We start from the raw sequence: 18129 nt of genomic DNA on the forward strand, positions 1-18129 counted from the left end.
ACAGCACTTGGGTTTTTCAATTCAGTTTAGAGTTTCCTTTCACTAGTCAATTACTGGATGGATTTAGTGAGCATGGTTTATTAAGATGATTAACTTCAATCTAGGTTTGTACACAGGCAAAAGCAGATGTTGAATTTCCATGGAGGCCCTCATGGCAAGGGACATGCAGGCATGCAAACCAACTGCCCGGGTCACCCCTGGCAGCCAGTCCCGAGCTACCCAGACCTGTCTGAAGGGCTCATCAGGTAGTGGGGAAATGGGCAAAATGACCTCTCGGTGGTCCTGCCAACCATAAGGATGCTCCAAGGATACCACGTGGCCATCTGAGAGGGTTAAACAAAAATGTGCTGCAATCTCATTACTTAAAGTAACAAGGAAACTAACTGACATGTTTGACAGCAATAGGATACATCCACATCCTCGAGTTTAAAGCTGCTTTGGGATCAGCCTCCTAAGGCTCTCTAAGCTGAAGACGTGGCCTGTTCGAGGCTGAGAGCCCGGACCAAGTCAAGCGAAGTCTTTGGACACAGCCTCGACGAAGTTGGGTGCCGACATCAGGATGCCGATGGTACATAGGATGGTGAAGACGGAGAAGGCCATGAGGCACAGGCGGTCCACCACGCAGGCTGCAAACTTCCACTCACTGCACACGGCCTCTCCCTCGTCCTGGCAGCGGAAGCGGTTGGCAATGTACCGCACCTCCTCCAAAATCTTCGCCAGGTCCGGGTCCCCCTCAGAGGGTTGCCCGCCGTGCAGCAGGTGCTCGTCGTGCGTGGGTGAGCAGGCCAGGCGGCCGCACACGACCCCCGAGTCTGGGGTGGGTGCGCAGTGCACACCATCCAGGCCACGGAAGCCGATATACAGCAAGTTGCCATTGGTGGCCGGTGGCCCCGCCACGGCACTCATCTCCACACTGGCCAGGCTGCAACGGCGCTGCTTGTGCTGGCAGGCTGGCCGCACCTTGTCCTCCCCAGGCCTCTTCATGCGCAGGAACCAGGCACACCAGTTCAGAAGGATGACTCGGGTCTAGGGAGATAACCCAGCATTAGGAAGGTGGCAGGGAAGGGCATGGCAGCTGATCCCCACAGCAGAACTTCGTGGGGGCAGAGCTAAGACTGAGGGGCTGATATGGGACAAAGTGCTGTGAAAAGTCTGAAGCTGGGGTTGGCAAACTTTACTTAAAGGGCTAGATAGTAAATATTTTAGCTTTGCCATCCACTTCATAGGTCTCTGTTGTAGCTACTCAGCTCTGCAAATATAGTGCAAGATCGGCCACACATGCAAAGGAGCAAACAGGTTTTTTCTAATAAAATGTAACTTACAAAAACACTTGACAGGTTGGATTTGGCCACCAGGGCCAGAGTTTGTCAAACTCTGGTCTAAAGTGTCTTATAAACATACATTGCCTACATCCATAGAAGATGCTGGAGAGAAATCACTGAGATTTCTTGTTTTTCTCCTCTGATGGCAAGAAGGGAGCTACATAAAACTTCAATCCAGATTAAAAAAAAAAAATCCTGCAAGCCTATTTAAACAAGTGCATGAAAAAGGGCGCCCTTTCCCTGAAATGGTCCAGTTAACGATTTGAGTTTTGGTTTATGACTGTAGGCATGTTCCATCAGCAGGGTAGCAGGTATGTGAAGTTCCTGTCTGCAGCCCTTTCTTGGTAATCATTTTTATGACATCATATAAAAGACAAGGGCAGTTATATGGGTCTGAAGACAGTAAGAAGGAACAAGAAGGAATAAGAACACTTTTGCTGAAGGTATAAAGATTGCCCTCTGTCCATTGCAGGCCATGCTTTCCACATCTTACAGACAAGCCTTCAGAGCCCAGAAGGGCCAAGCCTGAAGACCCTGGAGGGTTTTCCAGGATTGGTAAGGAGCAGAAACACATGGGTCCCACATGGACCCTCTACAAGAGGCTCATAAGATAAGCCATCTCACTCGGACCTCTCAGGGCTCAGTTAAGCGAGTATAAGTCCATTTTATAAATAAGGAAATTGAGGCTGTGATGGAGAGGTGTGGGGGACGGATGGATTGCAAGTTTGGGATTAGCAAATGCAATCACTTATAAATATGGGGATGGATAAACAAGGACCTACTGGATAGCAAGGGAACTATATTCAACATCCTGTGATAAACCATAATGGGAAAGAACATGAAAAACAATATATGTCTGTATAACTGAATCACTTTTCTGTGTAACAGAAACTAACACAATATTGTAAATCAATGATAGTTCAATAAAAAAAAATTTTAAAGAAGCTGAGGCTCAAAGAAGCAAATAAATTAGCTCAAGTTTACACAGTGAGGTTGAGTCACCTAAGATGTTTGTGAGTCATATCTAATGTGTTCAGACTTGCACAGCCTCATCTATCAAAGGGTCTGCTAGGTTCTTGTCAAGCTTCCTGGGTCTTTAGCCCAACCCCCACTTGGAAGGCTCCAGAAAGCCTGGGCCAGAGTTTGGGGGAGCGTGTGAGGCAGTAAGCTTGTCCAAACCCAGAGGCAGCCAGCCTTGCAGGGAAAGCTGAGCATCCTGCCAGGGCTTTGCCTGCCCCATGGGAGGTCTGCATGTCCCCGGGGGCACATCTCAAGCTAAGTCTGTTTTGAATTTCATGGCCCGAATCATTAGCTTTCAAGGCTAAAGCGGCTCAAAAGATGAGATTATCCTCTTGGCACTTCTCAGACTGTGCCTATGACCTCTTTTGTTAGGTTATGGTTTTGTTTCTGGCTGTGCAAATGTCATAGAATGCCACCCGCACCGGCAGTATCATCTTCATAGCAACAGATCATAATGAAAGTCCCTCAGAGGCCATTTATGTTTCAAATACACATGGAAAGAATGGAAAACATAGTGTGTTACATAAAGTGAGAGAAAAACACAAATTTTTGCTTTGTACCATTGGCTTTAACATGATCTTGTGCTGAGAGGTGAATAATTAGCATATGCTCTTAATTCAGATTTCTCTGGAACAAAAAAATGCTAACAGGTCATTAAAAATAACCTTAATTCCCTTATCATAACATCAGTCAAAATAGGAGAAATAAGAGTATGTGTTTATATTTTTTCACCTGCATAAACACAGGAAGGAAAAAGAAATTAATTGAAATGGTTACCAACTGGTGGTGGAAGTAGGGGGAAGAGCAAGAATGAGAGCAGGATTTCCTTATAGATTATTTTACTTTGATTTTGACTTTTGGAATATGTAAATGTCTATTTCAAACAGACGGGGGGATAGACACAAAGCGTATCAGGGTTATAAGAAAGTCATGTAAGAATGGAAGTGAGATGTGTTAAAATACATCTCAGCTTTTTTCTGAGGGGGCAGGGACTTTCAAAACAAGCCCACACACTGTGGTGATGTGACCTGTGTGGGAGGTGGCACCATTTCCAGGACTTCAACCCATTGCTGATGCAATGAGCAAGCTATTACGCATAAGACTTGCTATGGAAAGAAGTTCCAGGGCACAAAGTCACTCTCAAAGCCAATTTATTTACAAAAGTGGTCTTTCCTAAGTTAATTTTTGGGTAACTGTAAATTATCCCACAATAGATATTTTCATTTTAATTTTATGGCTACACCTGAGGCATAAAGAAGTTCCTGGCTAGGGGTTGAAAGGGAGCTACAGATGCTGGACTACACCACAGCCATGGCCAGATCCAAGAGGCATCTGAGACACTATGCCACAGCTTGTGACAACGCCAGATCCTTAACCCACTGAGCAAGGCCAGGGATCAAACCTGCATCCTCACAGAGAAAATGTTGGGTCCTAACCCACTAAGCCACAACAGGAACTCCCACAATGGATATTTTTAGAAGGTCCAGGAGCTTCCTGATCACGGAGGTGAAGGAAAAGCATTTTACATCCTGCAGGTGCATTTAATTAATTAATTAATTAGTTTGTTTGTTTGTTTCCTCTAGGGCCACACCTGCAGCATATGGAGGTTCCCAGGCTAGGGGTCTAATCAGAGCTGTAGCCGCCCAGCTACGCCAGAACCACAGCAACACAGGATCCAAGCCGAGTCTGCGACCTACACCACAGCTCACAGAAACGCCGGATCCTTAACCCACTGAGCAAGGCCATGGATTGGACCCGCAACCTCATGGTTCCTAGTCGGATTCGTTAACCACTGAGCCACGACAGGAACTCCCTTGCAGGTGCATTTAGCACCTTGGTGAATCCTAAATTCCCTCCGAACTTGGATGCAAGGTCATGGGTCTGCATGAGAGGCTCAATGTGGCCTGAGAAGCTTCTTTAGCTCCCAGCTGTCCTTCAATCGTGATTTCTGGACGGGAAGACTGGAAGGCTTGAGGGGCCCAAGAAAGAAACAGGGGCTCCGCCCTGCCTGGGGTTTGGTCGCCACAAGTGAGGCGGGGAAAGCCCAGGCCCTACATATTCCCCAATGAAGGTTTCTCATGCTGGGGAAGGGTGGGTGTAGAGATTTGGATACTGGACTCCAAAGAAGGATAGCCTGTGAGGGGGAAGTGTCAGCACATGAAACAAAGCAACAGTGCTGAGGGCCCTGGGACCACCCGCCATGACATGGCTAAGACAACAGGCTGCTAGATTCAAACATTTATTTCTCATCATTTCCTTTTATCCCATCCCTCTTCCCCCCCCCCCCCACTGTTAACCACTTTCCTTTATTTTATAGGTTTTTGGTTAAAGGACTTTTCCTATGCATATTGTGATAAAAGAAACGTTTGCAGAGTGAGATGTAAGGAAGTCATTCTGGCTTATATATGCATTAACCTGAATCTTATGCTAACTAAAGCAGCCAGTTTGTGGTCTATCAAATATCAATTGTGGAGTTCCCACCAACAAGCTGCAGTGGGTTAAGAATCTGACCTCAGAGGCTCGGGTTGCTGCAGAAGCATGGATTTGATCCCCAGACCAGTGCAGTGGGTTAAAGGTCCTGGCATTGCCGCAGCTGTAGCATAGGTCACAGCTGCCACTCAGATTCAATTTCCAGCACGGGAATTTCCATATGCTAACTAACCAACTAAAATAAATAAATAAAATCCCCCAAAACAAAAACAAAAAAGTCCATTGTACATCTGCTTAGAGTATTGAGAACAAGGCACAGTGACCAGAAGAATGTCCAGGTAAAAAATAAAGATTCAATGCCCCTCTTCCTGGGATGCCAATGCTGGTCCTCCTTTGACAGTAAGACTCCTCTTCCCAGGTGCCAAGGCCATGCTGACTTGCTCTATATGTATTGTTCTGAGATGGTTTTCCTGTTTTATTTTTCTACCTTGAAGAAATGTATCCCTGACTTCTTTAATGTTCTTTGTTCTGACAAGACATAAAACTGTGTTGAAAACCTTGTTTCTTGAGAGCAGTTTCTCAGGGTCATCTCAGAAGTTGGCTTCCGGGCTAGTCCTCAGTTTGGCTCACATAAAACTGTTCTTATTATTGATTGTTTATGGATTAATTTCACTGACATCTGAATGTACATATTTGTACAATGCTCAGCCCGTTTCTTACTCTTTTCACTATTCATTCTGTTCTGCAAATCCAACCAGTGGATATATGCTTATCTGCACCTTGCTTCTACCCAATGCCCAGTTCCCTACAGAAAGTAGGCTTAAGAACACCATCCAGTGGAAGGTGCAGAGCAGCCAGTGTGAGCCCTGCCCCGGGACATCAGATTGTAAGGACAGCCCATGGGACCCTGAGAGCCCGCTCACCACCCTGCCCTCCATGCAGAAATATGTAGATCAGTGAGAAATGCAGCTCTTTGTTTAGGAATGCTAGCTGTTTGTGGGATTTTTAAAACCAATGTCATCCTCTGAGCTCCTCTGCAGAGGGGCCCTGAACCCTGTCCAGGGGAAAAGGGAGGAGCAACTCACCCACTTGGGCATCTTGCCGCCATCTGGGTCATGGTGGTGATACTGTAGCACAATCACTGTGACGACCACGGAGAGGCCCACGATGATCATGGTGCTGGCAAAGTACTGAGCTGCAGAGAGAGCAGACATAGGGAGACCTGGGCCTCAGGCACAGGGTGTCACAGTGTCATAGTGCGTGTGGGCCCAGACCGGGTTCTGACCATCGGGGGTGGAGGACAGCGATACCCTAGAATCGAGCAGACTTCCTCTGAGTCTGCAGCACTGTCTCTGCCCCTGCCCCACATTTCTGGTGGGCAGAGGCCAGCCCAGAGCACAGAGACCTGTCTGCTCCCATCCTGTCATGTGGCCTCACTAGCTAACCATCCTTCTGAGAACCCTGCTTGCCTCCTCCTTCAGCGAGAGTTAGAGGCACCTCACAGGTGTAAGGTTGTCTGATGAGAAAGCACCTTTATCAGAACTAAAACTACTGAGACACAGAGGATCTGGTCACTGCTGTGATGACTACAGGCCACAGACATGCTGCAGGGTAGGGGGGTGTGGGCAGCAGGGGCAGACCTGGGCACCAGCTCATCCTATCAGGCCTGGAATATTACACTACTTGTGGTAGAGTCTGGCCCCATCTACCTAGAGCCACGGGGTGGGTCATGCCAGCTGTCCACCCCAGGTCCACTGGCTGCTCCCTGTGAACTTAAACAGGGCTCTCAGCCTCTCTGGGCCTCAGGTTCTTCATGAGTATAACAGGCATGGGAATGCCTTCCCTGCAGGGTTAGTACACGGATTAGAAAGTCTATGGGCTGAGGGTATAGGGGAAATCTGGAGAGGGTGGGCATTTCTTAATTGCCAACTCTGACGATTAAACCTTCAGTATGGGGGAGGGATAAATTAGGAGACTGGGAGAAACACATACACACTACTATATAAAAAATAGATAACCAAGAAGGACCTACTGTACAGTATAGAGTACTCTACTCAATATTTTGTAATAACCTATAATGGAAAAGAATTTGAGAAAGAATACACACACACATAACTGAATCACTGTGCTATGTACCTGAAACTAATTTAACACTGTCAATCAACTACACTTCAATAAAAAAAAAAAGAAACAAAAGAAAAAGGGATTGAGTTCTTGTTGTGGCTCAGCAGGTTAAGAACCTGACTAGTATCCATGAGTTTGATCCCTGGCTTCACTCAGTGGGTTGAAGATCGAGTGTTGCTGCAAGCTACAACGTAGGTCATGAATGTAACTAAGTTCTGTCATTACTGTGGCTTTGGCTCTGATTCAACCCCTAGTCTGGAAACCTCCATATGCTACAGGTATAGCCCTAAAAATACAAAAAAAAAAAAAAAAGAAAAAGGAATTAAAATAAAAGATGGATTCAAGTATAAAAGAATACTAAAAAATAATGAAATCAAAAATATATATCATAAATGCCTAAGCAACAGAATAAATTATCCTAACATGAATGCAAATCCATCCATCAATCAACCCATCAACTTTCAGTGTGGCTGTCCACCAAGGGGCTGAGCTCACCCTGGTACAGAGGTTAAGTGTATGGCCACACACCTGGTTAAAAACATCCCCCACCCTCCAGGCAAGAAGGAACTCACTGCTCTCCCAGAGAGACCAAGAGGAATCTATAGGAGCTGCCAGGGGTGGATATTTGAGACTTATTAAAGTCAGCATCAGGGACCTTTGGGAGGGGGCAGGAGGGGAACCAAACTGTGACTGTTATGGGCTGCTGTGTGTCCCCCTAAAATTTATATATTGAGGTTCTAAACACCTAGTACCTTAGGATGTGACCATATTTGGAGAGAGGACCTTTAAAGAGATGATTAAGTTAATAAGATTCTTAGCACATCACCTGGTCCAATCTGAAATTGCAAAGGGGAAAAGAAGGGAAAATTTGGACACACAAAGGGGCCCCAGGGATGTGAAGACACAGTGAAAGATAAGGTGAGGACAAAGCAAGAAAGTGCCCATCTTCAAGCCCAGGAGAAACCAACCCTGCCAGCACCATGATCTTGTACTTCCAGCCTCCAAAACTGTGAGCAAATAAATGTCTCTTGTGTAAGCCACCTGGTCTGAGGTATTTTATTGTGGCAGCTCCAACTAATACAATGACTGAGGGAGGGATCCAGGGTCACAGAATTCCAGAGCTGAAATCTCAACACAACAACCGAGGTCAAAGGCCAACCACATCCTATTCTTCTAGAGGTGAGCTATGCATTCACCCAGCCTTGCCCCATTAAGGGTGGCTTCTGATGCAGGTCTCCATTGAAAGCACTGTGTTGGAAGGTAGAAAGGATGGAATCAGCATGTCAGGTTGAAAAATGGTTCCTCATTCCTGGGATGGTACTGAGAGAAATATGGTACTACCAGGCTTTTCATACCAACAATCTCTCTGGTCCAAATACTACACATTCAGGAAGCTCCAAAAAGAAGGACCTTGGTTTCTTAATTCATGAAGCCTTAGGACATCCCTGCAAAGCCTCCAATTCCTTTGTACCCCTGGTTAACCACAAAGGACTGCACCAGTATAGACCACTTTCCTGTTTCTGACTTTCACCACCAAACGGGAGTGGGGACTCTCGTTAAACCTATTGTTTACTAGCAGAACGCTGGTTTTCCATCCTCACAACTGATTTGGAAGTTTGGGTCTCTTTGATCAGGAGCAGAACCCTGGTTGCAGTGATGACAATGCTGGATTCTAAACTTTGGGCCACTAAGCACCTCTGTGCATATTCCTGCTCATTCCAGTCCAGTCCAGGGAGGTACATAACAACAAGTGGTATGCATCCTGTTTCTGTTGTCCCTCTCTGGGCAGAAGGTCATCCTTACACCTGTCTTGGTGTACGGTCAGGCAACTCAAGATGGCTGTTTTCTTGCCCTCTGTATCCCCTGCCTGACTAGGCCTACTTCAATTATACCCTATTCCCATGATTGACCTTCTCTCTTAATCTCAGAGCCTAATCAGTAAATACCTACATACTTCCCCACTCATCCCACCCTTTCCCCCAGCTAGTGATTAACCTAGAGCCATAGATCAGAATGGCTCCCCTTTGAGAGTTTAACAAAGATAAGACCTCTGCCTCTGCCTTGCGATGGTACTTAGCCCAAAGGGCTGAGGGCAACCCATCTGCTGGTTTCCTTGGCAACTGATGGGCCAATCTGACATCAATTTCTCCTATAACTGATAGTCACCCTACTCCCTGCCACATTCCTGGAGCTAAGACTACAGTTGCCAAATCCTTCCAACATCTACCACCCACAGTGGGGTGTTACTCCAGAACCTTGCTTCAGACATGTATATCTCCCAGTTATTAAGCCACTGATGTCTCTGTTGCTGACTCTTTGTTCCATATTTGGTCTCAGGGCTGGGCAAGTACAGATTTTCAGGCCTGTGGAGTGCAGCCCAACACTTGGCCAAAACATATTTGTCCTGTTCGCCTTCCCTAACATGGTTCAACTTATATACAAAGATATCGAGTTATCTTGGAAACAATGGATAAAAGTTAAAGTGTAACAAAGAATTTGTGGGAAAATGATGACTCAAGCTAAAATAATGAATCTCTAATGGTAAAAATCTCTGGTCCCATGACAAGTGTGAAGGGGAGGATTGTAGGAGAAAGAGGGACATTTCTGCATCATAAAGCCAAACCACAAAGCCAGACTCCCCCCGCCCCCCGACCTCCATGTGCCCAGGGGAGCAGAGGCCATGGTAAGACAGAAGGCAGATGGGGTTAGGAAAGACATTTGCAACCAACCACCTGTTTATGCTTGAAGATGGAAATAACTATAGGAACAAGGCAAATTACTGGAATTTGTCTTCTGTGGACACTTTAAACAATGGTAATGACAGGAGCAGAGGGGGGCTAAGCCCTGCTTGAGCAAAAGATTAAGAGGTCACATGCTCCAGGTCAGGGACACCCCAACTCCACATGCATTGGAAGACTCCTCTGGATCAGTAAAGGAGGAGACTCCAGGCCACAATAAGTCCTAGTAACCTGCCCACAAGGTCTTGCTCTGGACTCCATCTTGGCATTCAAAAGATGTACATGCATATCAGGGATGGCCCTGGGTCCAGTCGGGTGTGAGAAATAAAATAAGAGAACTGACCAAAGGAAAACAAAGATCTAGGAGAACTGTCCCATATAAGTGGTTTAAAATCACCTCTCTGGTGGACTCCTCACTGAGGAAGACACCCGCATCTGCACTCTTCCTTTGGGTGTGTATTACTGCTTTGCTTCTTCCATAGATAAACAGACTACTTCTCTGTGTAATCTTCCACATGTTGTACTGTGTTTCTAATAATAAGCTTTGTAACTATTTTTACTGCCTCCTTGAAACATCCCTGCTTCCAATGGGGGCAAGAATCACTGCAATTCTGCTTTTAACCTCTAGCTGGTCTAGTGGCTAGGATTCTTGGTTTTCATCCAGGATGCTCAGGTTCAGTTCCTAAGCAAAGAATTAGGATCTCACTCCAATCCATCATTAACTGCTGTCTCTTTGAGATCAATGGATCACTCTAAGTAGTTACAGCAAGTAATCTCACAGCAGAAAAGGGGGGCTGTGCAGTTGTACGGGGCCCTGGAGGAAACATATCTGCTCCCTATCTGTGCTAGGAAATCTCACAGGCACTCTTGAAGCCCATGTCTTTAGAGAAGCAGACGGTTGCTTACCTATCAAGGGCACTGAGTCGGATGTCGCAGGCATGATCTCAGCCACCAGCAGCATGAAGACGGTGAGGGACAATAAAACTGTGATCCCTGAAACAGAGACACACAGTGGCCCCTGAGCACAGCAGATGGTAAGGCCTGAACTCCATGGAGCCTGAGGTTCAAAGGAGGTGTGGGGGGAGGAGTAGTGGTAGTCCTGACAGTCCTGAAACCCAATGTAGAGTTTTCTATGTTGATGGGAATAGGGATTTCCCTGAGCACATACCACTTCACATACCAGAGTCCCACAGAAGTCCCTGGGGCGACAAACTCAGGAGCCAGAATTTTAGAAGAACAACACAAAATGGAGTTTCCATCATGGCTCAGTGGTTAACGAATCAGACTGGGAACCATGAGGTTGTGGGTTCAATCCCTGACCTCGCTCGGTGGGTTAAGGATCCAGCATTGCCATGAGCTGTGGTGTAGGTCATAGACACAGCTTGGATCTGGTGCTGTGGCTGTGATGTAGGCCAGTGGCTGCAGTTCCAATTAGACCCCTAGCCTGGGAACCTCCATATGCCACAGGTACGGCCCTAAAAAGCAAAAAAAAAAAAAAAAAAAAAGAATATACTATGGAGAAAAGATATTCTCTTTAATAGGTGGTTTTGGGAAAACTGGACAACTACATGTAAAAGAATGAAATCAGACCATTCCTTAACATCATACACAAAAATGAACTCTAAAGAGATCAAGGACCTAAATGTATGGTCAGATACTATAAAACTCTTAGAGGAAAACATAGGCAGAACATTGTCTGACATAAACTGCAGCAATATCCTTTATAATCCACTTCCTAGGGAGTTCCCTTTGTGGCTCAGCAGTAATGAATCCAACTAGTAACCATGAGGATGCAGGTTTGATCCCTGGCCTAATTCGGTGGGTTAAGAATCTGGCATTGCCATGAGCTGTGGTATAGGTCACAGACGCAGCTTGGATTTGGCATCGCTATGGCTGTGACATAAACTAGCAGCTATAACTCTGATTGGACCCCTAGCCTGGGAACTTCCAAATGCCACAGGTGTGGCCCTAAAAAGCAAGTAATAATAATAATGATAATAATAATAATGATAATAATAATAATAATACACCTCCTAGAGTAAGGAAATTAAAAACGAAAATAAACAAATGGGACCTAACTAAACTCGAAAGCTTTTGCACAGCAAAGGAAACCAGCTATAGTGGAAAAAAAATAAAAATCATTATACATAAAAAAGAAAAAAAAAGAAATATTTCTTCGATATAAAAAAGACAACCTACAGAATATGAAAAAAATTATTCATAAAGAAACAACCAACAAAGGATTAATCTCCAAAATACTCCAACATCTCATGTAGCTCTAAATCAACAAAACTAACAAACCAATTGAAAAATGGGTATAAGATCTAAATAGACATTTCTCCGAAGAAGACAGACAGATGACCAAAAAGCACAGGAAATGATGCTCAACATCACTAATTATTAGAGAAATTAAAATCAAAACTACAATGTGACATCTCACACCAATTAGAATGTGCATCATCAAAAAGTCCACAAACAATAAATGATGGAGACGGTGTGGAGAAAAGGGAACCCTCCTACACTGTTGGTGGGAATGTAAATTGGTACAATCACTATGGAGAACACTGGTACATATATACAATGGAATATAACTCAGCCATAAAAAATGAAATGATACCATTTGACCATTTGCAGCAACATGGATGGACCCAGAGATTATCATACTAAACAAAGTAAATCATACAGAGAAAGACAAATATCATATGATATCACTTATACATGGAACCTAATTAAAAATGATACAAATGAACTTACAAAACTGAAACAGATTACAGATCTTGAAATGAAACTTACTGTTACCAAAGGGAAAGTGTTGGGAGGAGGGATAAGTTAAGAGGTTAAATTAACATATACACACTACAATATGTAAAATAGATAACTAACAAGGACCTACTATATAGTTTAGGGAACTCTACTCAAAATTCTATAATAACCTATATGGGAAAAGAATCTGAGAAAGAATGGATATTTGTATATGTATAATTGATCTGCTTTTCTGTACTCCTCAAACTAAGACAACATCTAAATCAACTGTGCTCCAATAAAATTTAAAAAATCATATTATAGAGGGAAAAAAAGAAGTTATAGGTTTGACAATGATGTCCCTGTGTAGTAAATAGGATCTTCAATAATCTTTGAGAGGTTGAGGAACTCATTTCACCAATCTAAATTGTAGTTTTTTTCTCCATTCTTGTATATGGTGTTAGAGGGTGATCTACACTTTCATTCTTTTACACGTAGCTGTTTAGTTGTCCCAATATCAATTATTGAACAGAGTTTCTTTTTTTTCATCATATATTCTTGCCTCCTTTGTCACAGATTAGTTGACCAGAGCTTTGTGGTTTTAATTCTGGGTTTTTTATCCTTTTCCAGTGTTTTTGTGCCAGTACCGTACTGTTTTGACAACTTTAGCTGTGTAGTATAGCCTGAAGCCAGGAAACCTGATTCTTTCACCTCCATTTTTCTTTCTCAGAATTGCTTTGGCTATTTGGGGTCTTTTGTGCTTCCATACAAATTTAATGAATTTTTGTTCTAGTTCTGTGAAAAGTGCCACTGGTAATTTGATAGAGATTGAATCTGTAGATTGACTTGTGTAGTAGAGTCATTTTAACAATATCAATTCTTCCAATCCAAGAGAATGGTATATCTTTCCAGCTGAATGGATGTGTGTACATATATAACTGAATCACTCTGTTCAGCAGGAATAATCACAATATTGTAAACCAACTATACTTCAATAATACTTTAAAAGTGAAAAATAATTGTAATTATTTTCCTAGTGGAAGACTGTAATGACTTACACTGTATACAGCCATATATAAATGCAAACTGACACAAGGTTAAACCAAACTGTATCCTGTCCACAAGAACTGCTGGCTGGTTGCCACCAAGGGACAGGGGGTGGGGTGGCAGGAAGGGAGAAAGCACAGGACCTTCAGGAAGAATTAATCCTTTCCTGGGCACCCCCATCCTGTGAGCAGGATCAGAATGGAATCCTGGGAGGGCAAGGCCATCCAACAAAGGGCTTCAATCAGGAGGCTGTGGTGTCAAGGGGCTGCCCCAGGCTGGGACCTCTGACCTCTCTGCACCTGGAATCCTGATCGCCACCCACAGAGAGCCCTCCAGGGATGCCTCTCCAGGCAAGGCCCTCCCATTCTAGATGAGACTCAGTACTCACCCAGTGAGATTTTCTCCCCAGAGTCTGCAGGGAGCAGGAAGACAAGGAGGGCCAGGGCGGAGATAAGCACACAGGGAATGAGCAAGTTGAGGCCATAATAGAGGGTCCTGCGGCGGATGGTGACCGTGAAGGTCACATCTGGGTATGGCTCTTTGCAGCACTCGTAGAACTTCTCATTCCGCTTGCCTGGGATCCCTTCATTTCCAGGGTGAGAAAGGAATCAAGGAACCACCATTGACTAAAACCATCCTGTTTATTTTAAGGGGTTATTTTTTAACATACACAGAGCCATAAAACATGTTACATTCAAAAACACTGACAAATTGTTGTTTGAATAAACACTTTGTTTACTATAGATATACTAAAGAGTATCAAAGCAGTATTTGAACAAACTGGCATTTTTTTATGTATTGGGATTGCACGTGTTATAGACAGACTGTGTCCCTGCAAAATTCATATGTTGAGATCCAAACCCCTACAGTGATATACATTAGGAGGTGGGGGCCTCTGGGAGGTGATGAGGTCATGAGAGGGGGCCTTCAGGAATGGGATTAGTGTCCTGATAAAAAGGACCCCTAGTCCCTTCTGCTATGTGAGAACACAGCCTGCCAACAGTGTGTGAACCAGGAAGTGGGCTCTCACCAGACACTGAGCCTACCAGAGCCTTGATTTGTGACTTTCCAGCCTCCACAACTGTGAGAAATAAATGTCTGTTGTGTATAAGCCATTCAGTGTATAATGTTCTGTTACAGGAACCCGAACGGACTAAGACATCATGATTATAAATACTGTGTAAACGTGATACCACTAAATATAAGTATCGTTTTTATATTTAAAATAATCAAATATAGGTTCCCACCAGGTACAATTTGTGTCCCACCTGCTTTTAGGGATGGAGCAGATTCAAATAATGTAGCAGTGCCTATATTAGGACTGACCCGTTTAAATGTGACCTTACCATAATTGCAAACTCCCCATGGAAAGCACTGACTTTTCTAATTGTTTGTTTGTTTCTCATCCTAGAGTGCTCAGTAAATCATAGAGAATGCTGCTGGGTTCAATAAAGGCTCATGCTGAAAAGCACAGAGGAAAATCCCAGCCTTGTAAAGCCAGCTCAGGAATGAGGCAGCTGCCTTCCAGGCTGCTAGAATCACGTCTTTGCTGGGCTTACCCACGAGGTCCCATTCTCCATTCGGAATATAGCCGCTGATATCTGCCTCCTGCATCTGGAGATCCAGGGACCACCCGCCATAAGACCAGGACCCAAACTTGAGTTTGCACTGCTGCACATCAAAGGGGAACCAGCGCACATCGATGTAGCAGGAGCTCTTGAATATGCCTACACAGGTGAAGGAAACAGATCAAGGTGGAAACTGGCTGAGATATGCTTTAAACACACAGCAGTCTCACACTGTTGGTAGGAATGCAAACTGGTGCAGCCACTATGGAAACAGTATGGGGGCTCCTCCGAAAATTAAAAATAAAACTACCGTAGGATCCAGCCATCCCACTTCTCAGCATATATGCAAAGAAACAAAATTAGTATCTCAAAAAGCTATCTGCACCCCATGTTCACTGCAGCATTACTCACAACAGCCAAGATATATAAACAACCTAAGTGTGTGTCAGTGAATAAATAGATTGAAAAATACATATGTAGTCCTGTTTATATGTATTAGCGGAATACTATCTGGCCTTTTAAAAGACGAAAATCTTGCCATTTGCAACAATATGGATGAATCTGGAGGGCATTATGCTTAGTGAAGTAAGCCAGACACAGAAAGACAAACACTGTGTAACATTACTTAGACTCACTGAAACAAAGTAGAATGGTGGCTGCGAAGGGTTGGAGGGTGGGGAGATGCGGGAAAGGTTGATCAATGGGTACAGACCTTCAGTTATAAGATGGATTCATTTTGAGGCTCTAATGTACAGGATGGTGACTACAGTTAATAATATCTGGAGTTCCCACTGTGGCACAGTGGGTTAAGAAACTGACTGCATATGCTCAGGTCTCTGTGGAGATACAAATTTGATCCCCAGCTCAGTGCAGTGTGTTAAAAGATCTGGTATTACTGCAGCTACAGCTGGGATTCAATCCCTGGCTGTACGGGAACTTCCATATCCCATGGGTGCGGCCACTAAAAATAACAGCAATAATATTGCATACTTGAAATTAACTGTGTGAGGTGATGGATGTGTTAATTAACCTGACTCTGGAAAGAAATGAATTCACAATATAGACATACCTATATTATGATTTCATTTGTCAATTACACCTCTATAATGCTGGAAAACATTAAAAATAACAAAGTAAAAATAAATGCCCAGCAATGCAATGGTCTCCATCTCCTGCAGTGTTTCTAATATATAAAGCCTACTTTATGGACTGGAAAGCTTGCTGGATTGAGAAAGGGCTGACAGGTTCAAGGGTGCATCATTTCTGATGCTCTGCATGTCTCATGATGGGTGCTGTGCATGACCCTCTAGCCCACTCGTGCTCCCCTCAAGAGAAGGCAGCGTGTCACCAGAGGCTTCAGCTCATCCTTCTTGTCAAAACTGCAGCTAGTCTTATCCAGGACAAGCTGGGTCTTTTTGGAAAAATCTCTAGAAAAGAAGTTCAGCTGAAACTTGATTGCCTTTTAAAATTCAAAGATTATACCAACAGGCTCTGCTCTGAGGCATTTCTGTGCAAAGAATTAAAAATTGTGTAAACTTTCTCTTGCCATGCATGCGAATCTTCAAATTCTAAATAAGAGAGAAAAATGCAAGAAAAACAATCCCAGAAAAGCTTAGAAACAGAATCTAAAAGGGGTGTGTGTGTGTGTGTGTGTGTGTGTGTGTTTGATGAGGAGCACTGTGCACATTCTCTTTGGGTAAAAAATTGAGAAGTGGTCCCTGGTGGCTCAGAGGATTAAGGATCTGACATTGTCAGTTGTCACTGCTGTGGCTTGGGTCACTGCTGTGGTGTGGGTTCAATCCCTGGCCCTGGAACTTCTGCATGCCTCAGCTGCAGCCAAAAAAAAAAAAAATTGAGAAAATACTTGGTTGTCTAGAAATATTTGTGGATGATAATTTTAACTGAATTTTAGATTAAGAACAGCACAGGGACTGATGCTTAAGTTGAAGAGATAGTGTTTGCACTAAAGCTAGAGTTTTCATCTCAAACAGGGACCGGACATGTTGAGAGTGAAATTTCACAGTAGATCACCTAGATAAACCCACCCCAGCCATTGATGGCCATGTAGGCCCTCACGAAGAGAAGGTCCAGAAGGCAGTGACAGCAGAAATAGCAAGGAGTCCCAGTACTCAGGGGACAGGGCAGGTGCTCTATAAATTTCTTTTACTAAATTTAGAAAATGAATGGAGGAAGTGACACAACTTGCAAATGGCCCATCCACTGCCAAGTTGTGAAAGGATAAAAAATTTCCTGTCTCCTCTAGATCCTTTAAACACTACTTGCAGCATTACATCCATGTCAGCAGAAATCTGGAAGTCATTACTGACACTTCCCTCCCAAGAATGGACTGGAACCCCCAAAACCTTCATTGCTCATAGAAAAGGTTAACTCTCTAACTACATTATTCCTTTTCTATGAAATGGCCAGAGACAGCGACACTCTAGAGACAGAAAGCACATCAGTGGTTGCCTGGAGCTGGCAGCGAGCGTGGGAATGAATTGCAAACATGCAAAAGGGAAGGGGGGGGATGGATGGAAACTGTTCTAGAACTAGAAGGTGGTCATGGTCACACAACTCTGTGAATTTACAAAAAATCATTGAATCTTGCACTTAAAGTAGGCCAACTGTACAATACATAACTTATACCTCAATAAAGCCATTTTTAACATGTTACCAAAATGACATAGGAAAAAAAACCATTTCATAACAAAGTCTATTTCAAAGCTTGAACCTGAAATACTTTCTGCCTGTGTTTAGCTGCTAAGCAACTTCCCAGATTGGGTCCACAGCAGGACCCCAGGCACAGGCAAGTGCCCCGAGGCCAACAGCCCCACACTCTCTGGCCAGGACAGGGGTGACTCCCACAGACAAAGCAGGAACAGGGCAAGAGGGGCCGATATACCCAGGGGGCTCAGAGGTCAGCTGTGGATGAAAACATCCCTGGCCTTCAAAACAACACACAGCACCCTATTATTTTCTTTTCTTTTTTTTTCTTTTAGAGGTGCACTTGCAGCATATGAATGTTCCCAGGCTATGGGTCAAAATGGATCTTCAGTTGCAGCCTAGCCACAGCCAATGCTGTGGCCTTAACGCACTGAGCAAGGCAAAGGATTGAACCCACATCCTCACAGACACTAT

General features: G+C 44.1%; 1 protein-coding gene across 2 annotated transcripts in view; it reads right to left on the minus strand.

The window, feature by feature from the left end:
- Nucleotides 1-407: 407 nt before the first annotated feature.
- LOC125119627 (neuronal acetylcholine receptor subunit alpha-7) overlaps nucleotides 408-18129 on the minus strand; it is a 139127-nt gene continuing 121405 nt past the window's right edge. For both annotated transcript variants that reach the window (XM_047766865.1, XM_047766866.1), the window contains exons 6-10: nucleotides 14983-15150; nucleotides 13812-14006; nucleotides 10541-10627; nucleotides 5858-5967; nucleotides 408-1026 (exon numbers count right to left, since the gene is read on the minus strand). In XM_047766865.1, coding sequence (XP_047622821.1) covers nucleotides 508-1026; nucleotides 5858-5967; nucleotides 10541-10627; nucleotides 13812-14006; nucleotides 14983-15150 — 1079 coding nt within the window. In that variant the 3' untranslated portion in view covers nucleotides 408-507. The remainder of the gene's footprint in view (nucleotides 1027-5857; nucleotides 5968-10540; nucleotides 10628-13811; nucleotides 14007-14982; nucleotides 15151-18129) is intronic.

This window comes from Phacochoerus africanus, chromosome 2 (assembly GCF_016906955.1).
Source record: "Phacochoerus africanus isolate WHEZ1 chromosome 2, ROS_Pafr_v1, whole genome shotgun sequence".
Taxonomy (NCBI): domain Eukaryota; kingdom Metazoa; phylum Chordata; class Mammalia; order Artiodactyla; family Suidae; genus Phacochoerus; species Phacochoerus africanus.